A 5,590-nucleotide genomic window follows, 5' to 3' on the forward strand; every position below is an offset into this window, starting at 1 on the left:
CCCCCCCCACCAGCCCCGGCCCCGCATCCCGCCCCGCGCTCTGTCCGTTCAGCACCGCCCGCCCCGGGCTCTGTCCGTTCAGCACCACGGCACGAGAACCCCCCGCACCCCCTCCCCAAGCAGCTCCAAGCCCGGGGGCTTCCCCAGGACCGGAGGAAGGGGCGGGCGCCTGGAGGGTTCACCCCCCCTGCCATCGAAGCCCCGAGAAATGAAGGGTCTCCGAGACACATCCCGGCCCGGGTTGTGTGAATTAAGAAGGGCATAAACTGTAAAAGGAATATAAAAGACATCAGAGTCCCGTCCTGTAAAGCGCAATAAACCTGAATTGTGTTGCTTCGGGGTGGCGATGAAGTTACAATCCCATCTGAAAGGCACAGGCAGTGCCTCAGTATTTCTCATCACTTTGCCCTGCCAGCAGCACAGGCGGGTCCTGCTCAGACCCCATCGCACACCCCGAGCAACGATTCATCTTTGCTACAGTTTTACATCTGGTTTCTCTCTGCGCTGTGCACGGGAGAAATAACTTTCTCCTCGGTGCGCGGAGGGGAAAAGAGGTGACCTGGGTGTTCCCGGAGCCGCCGGGAGGGTCGGGCTGCTCTCAGCTCCCCTTCGCTCCGGGGACTCATTTCCCGCGCTCCCTTTAGTGCTGCACGGCACATCCCGCATTCCCAGCTCCCTGTAGCTTTGCAGGGGCTCTACAGACCCACGCGGGGTGTTTATCTCCCAGGTAACCCCCGCAGAGACCGTCGAGCTGCTCCCCGCGTGGCTGCGGTGCGGGAGGAGGAGCGGCTGGGAAGGGACACGGGACACGAGCAACGGGAACCACCTTCCTGCCCGGGAAGTGCCTGGACCACCAGGCTCACCAGCTATTACTCATTAAAATGTTCTGTTCTCTGCTTCCTACCCAGATAAAATGAACCTGCGGACTGTTTGAGCAGCCCCTCCTTTTGCTCCGTGTTCAGGGACACCCAGCAAAGCAGAGCCTGTCCAGGCCCTGCAGTGATACAGTCATTCCTAATGAACCAGAGGCACAGCAAGACTAATTTATCTGAATTCAGGCAACTGAAATGCACGAGAGTGGATGTGCTATGTCTGGCAGCAAGGTCAAGGGAAGGTAATCCCAGTAAAATAATTTGGTTTGCAAAGATAACTTCAGAGAAATAGAAGTTGCTTCCATAAATAACATAATATCATGGAAAAAAAATGAGAATGGTCCAGTTATAGATGCAGCCAAAGCACAAACAGAAAGTAGAGAGAGAGGGAGTGAGTCCTTCAGCATAAGGACTGCAATGCCACACACCCAGCACAAGCAGCCATGTCCTCGAAAAGCCTCGAGGCTGCAACAGAGTCCAGATACTCTCACCTGCTTTGAATCCTACCACAAAAATAACAGCCAAACTTTCGCTTCAGTCTAACTCACTCCCATCTTCTTGCTCCCCAGCTTCCAAAAACAGGTCAGCAGGAGACACAACCACAAAACATTGGTCTGTTTTTTTTCCCACTGCTGCCACACACCATCCTGGCTGCTCAGCAGGAGACTGGAGGCCCAGCAGCTTCTGTGGGCTCTGGTGGAATCACCCATGAGAGCAGGCAGATGTGAAGGTCACTCTGCCTTCTGTGGGACATCTGCTAAACTATCACCCAGGAAATGGTTTCCAATCACCCGGGTCCTTTCTTTTGCAGCTCTTGAATGCCTCAGCAACCCGTGTTCTGCACATCCAAGGGATCAGCAAACTGTTCAGGCTGTAACCCTGGAACATGTGGGCTGCCCTTGGGACAAGAACCAGGGAAATCTCCTCTTCAACAGCAGAGCGAGAGAGAAGGGTCCAAACTGGTCAGCAGAGCCCCACAGCCTGGGCTGGGAGGGTGGGTGATTGTCAGGAAGGAGGGGAGCATGGCCTGGGGGACTTGAGAAAACAGAGGGAGGATTCAAATGGAGGCAACTGTCCCAGAGTTGGGGGAGTTGGGACAAACATGGGTTCAGACCACCAGATTTAGGTCAGACAAGAAGCTACAGAGGAGCTGGGGACAGGATAAGGCAGCAGTTCCTGAGGCAGTTGAAGAGCCACCTGGTTTCTTTGGATCTTGGTTTCCCTTGCATTACCTGAGCATCTTTGTACTTGCCCATAATACAGAGGTATAATCTGTATAAACAGGTGCAGAGAATGTATGACTCTCTGGGTTGGCACTAAACATGTAGAAGAAACAAGAAAGAATAAAATAACTGTTCAGAAACGTGCTGAGCAGCTCTTCACCAGTTGGGATGTGCCCAAGTGCTAAAGCACCTGCACATGGTCTTGGGTTTCTCTCTAATTCTTCTGTATTTCTCAATCCTCAGCCCTGTTCACCCTAAGGAAGCCTGAGGTTGCAATCCATCTTGCTGCCCACACTGCTGCCACCAAGGTCTGATCTGCAGCCTTCCCCTTGCCACATCACACCACTAAACCTCAGCTTTTCCTCTAAAAAAGGAGACTGTGCTCATCTGATACAACACAGCTCTGAACCAACACCAACAGGCTCCATGGAAGGAGCTCTTTTGAGATTCCTAAAGGAGTCTGACAGAGTCTACATGGTGCCATCAAAGAGGAGGAGAACCTTATATATATATTTTATATATATAAAATTTATATTTTATATATAGTTATATATTTTAAATACATTTTAGAAAGAGGAAATATTTTCCAAGGAGTTAGATCCCTCCTGATAAAAGTACCATACATTTTAAAGGCCATATAACCTCCTTCAACACCTGAAGAAGAAGGAACAGTGATTTCTTCAGAACACAGAGAGATGGAGAGCTTGCCAGAAAGGACTCGGACTCACCAGCATGGGCAGCAGGAGTGTCAGCCCAGGGCAGCACCGTGTGGTGTCCACTGACACCGTCCAGAGAAGGGATGAAGGGGAGAGCCCAGACCTCCAAAAAGGCACACAACTCCCGCGTTGCAGTGCGGGAGGGGGAAAACCTGGGATCTGTGCTGCCGCATTTACCGTGAGTGACAGACCAGTGTCTCCTCCTGGCTCCACCTTCTCAGACACGCTGGAGAGCAGCCCATGAATGAGGCTGTCACCTTCCCGCATCATTTCACGTTCTCGTGTCTCTTTAATCCAGCCCCGCTGCCTCCAGGGCAGGGGCAGCTGCGGGGCCGGGTGCGGGTGCTGCGGGAGAAGGGGCTGCCCAGGGCAGCGGTGGAGCCACCGTCCCTGGAGGTGTCCCAGGAAAGGCTGGATGTGGCATTTAGTGCCACGGCCTAGCCGATGTGGTGGGGGTGGGCCTCTGCTGGATCTTAAAGGTCTTTTCCAGCCTTGGGAATTCCGTGATTCCGTGAGGAGCCGGAGCCCCGCCCGCCCGCGGGGCAGCGCCGCACTCGGCCCGCACTGACCTTGTGCTGCCTCTGCTCCCGCACCCAAACCCACCCCAGCGCCAGCACAGCTGCCAGGGAGGCAGGAGACAGGGCTGCCGGGCTGCGGGAACCAAAGCCCGTTTCTTTTCATCCCAGGGATTGGTTTGTTTGCTTAAACAAACCCAGGAAAATCCCCCCCAGGGGGACGAGCCCCCGGGCAGCAGCTGCAGTTCCAGCTGCTCTCCCTGCAGCACGGATTTGGTTTTGCTGCAGATAAAGAAGAAAACAATGAAGAAAGCAAACAAGACTCTTTCCTTCATTGAAGGATTTTCCTGCCTCCCCCCTGCCGCCCCAGCCACCCTCCTGCCCTGTCGGGGTGATGATGCTGCAGCGGGGCGAGGCTCAGCCCCCCCGCCCTGGCAAACATCTCCCTGTTCTCTCCCCTCCTGTCACACCACGGCTTTCCCACGCCTTCCGACTCCTTGAACTTGTTTCTCTACTCGGTCTGAGCCGCAGGGAAGTGCAGGTTCTCTGAAACACATGACCCCGAGTCCCCCGTGACAGCAGAACTGCATCTTTGGGAAGAGGAAACGCACCGTGGGAGGGGGGGGGGGAAGCTGGAAGGCTGGGAAAGGCAGGGGTCACCTGCCACCTCGTCCATCTGAAGTTCGGGGCAACCTTGGCTGGGAGGGCTGGTGAGCCCCCCCCAACCCCCCCCCCCCCGCCAGCGGGGTCCAATCCGGTCCTGCGGGAGCGGGGGGCAGATGGGTGGGACCCGCCGCACGCCCGCCGAGCCAGGGATGCTCCCAGAAATGCACATACAATAGCCAGGGATGTTTCTGTCAGAGGCACATTTTTACAAGGCTGCTTTTCCATCTTTCATCACATGCAAAGTCCACTTAGGATCAGCTGCATCCCTCTCCCCGCCCCACATCTCTGCCTTTCCCCCTGCACCCGCTGCTCTTTGGAAAGGAGAAAGGAGCAGGGGATGGGCAGCAGGAGACACGGCAACGGCCAGTGGAGGAAGCAAAAAGTGTCCCTGCTCTTCTCCTGGCTGGTTCCCTGCCTGGGGTGGCACAAAGCCCTGCCTGCTCCTCCTTTTTGTCTGCTGGTTCCTCTCAGCCCGAACATCCTGCAGGATTTCAGCTCCCCCGCCCAAAGCCCCTTTATGCACCGCAGAACCCGGAGCCATTTCAGGAGAAAACCCGGGTGTCGGGTTTTGTTGTTTTGTGGTTTTTTAAAAGAAAAAGACCCTCTAAACGCACCCACTGCCCATTGCACCACCTCAGGCTTTTCTTCTCCTTCCCCCCTGCTCCCACTTTCAGCCATTTGAATCCCAGCTCCCCGGTTGGAAGGGACCAGACCCCTCTTTGGGAAGGGGCTGCCCGTCCTGCAGCCCCAGCCCAGCCCCGGCTCCCGCCCCGCGGCTCCCGGGAATGCTGCAGGAGGGAGGAAGGGCTTTCCTTGCAGCATTTGATTCCACCTAACGCCAGCAGAGAACCGCTCCCCAGGAGCATCTTCTACGGAAGAAATACGAGCTGTGGGGGAAATCCAGGGGTGGGGAGCCCTGGGAATCCACAGAAACCCACCGCGGATATTCTGGTGGGTTCGGGGGGATTTTCTGGGGCGTTGCTGTCACCCCCTTCTCCGTGTCTTTCTTCCCATTACCCATCGATGCAATTCCTGATCTTCAGAAAACAAAATGTAATCGCTGGTTTCTCCACAAGCAGCGACACAGGGTGCAAATTATTCTTGGGGGGGTGATGGGGGGAATAAGAAGATGCTGCCTCACGTTGCAAAAACGAGGATGAATGGTCAGAAAGCAGCGTCTCCTCATGCCCCAGTGTAACGGCAGCGAGATTTTAAACTGGCAGGTTTATCACATGTGTATCCATATTGAAATCAAAAGCCCACCTGCTGCCCTGCACCAGAGGGGTGTGTGGCCGGGGCAGGCAGGGAACAATGAGCCCGTTCCCGCTGCCTCCTCAGCCCAGAACTCCCCCGAAACGCACCGAAAAAAAAAGGTAAAATAATCATAATCCTCAGAATAACGGTGGAAAAAAAAAAATTATACCAAACCAAACAAACCCCCGATGGTTCAATAACAACATATCCAGATAGATAGGTGGCTGGAGGTGCCAGTCCTACCTGAGACGGTGCTGGCCATGCTGCGGCGGGCGGTGCTGCGGGAGCTGCGGTGCTGCAGTGCTGCGGGAGGCAGGACTGACTCAGCTGGAGGGGGCTGCAGC

At 55.3% G+C, this 5,590-nt stretch overlaps 1 protein-coding gene across 1 annotated transcript in view; it reads right to left on the reverse strand.

The window, feature by feature from the left end:
• The window catches only part of STMN3 (stathmin-like 3), a 10,126-nt gene extending 4,596 nt beyond the window's left edge, over window positions 1-5,530 (reverse strand). The window contains exon 1 of the mRNA XM_009998584.1: window positions 5,490-5,530. Within this exon, the coding sequence (XP_009996886.1) occupies window positions 5,490-5,508 (19 nt within the window). The 5' untranslated portion in view covers window positions 5,509-5,530. The remainder of the gene's footprint in view (window positions 1-5,489) is intronic.
• Between the last annotated feature and the right edge of the window lie 60 nt (window positions 5,531-5,590).

This window comes from Chaetura pelagica, unplaced genomic scaffold, assembly GCF_000747805.2.
Source record: "Chaetura pelagica isolate M959 unplaced genomic scaffold, ChaPel_1.0 scaffold275, whole genome shotgun sequence".
Taxonomy (NCBI): domain Eukaryota; kingdom Metazoa; phylum Chordata; class Aves; order Apodiformes; family Apodidae; genus Chaetura; species Chaetura pelagica.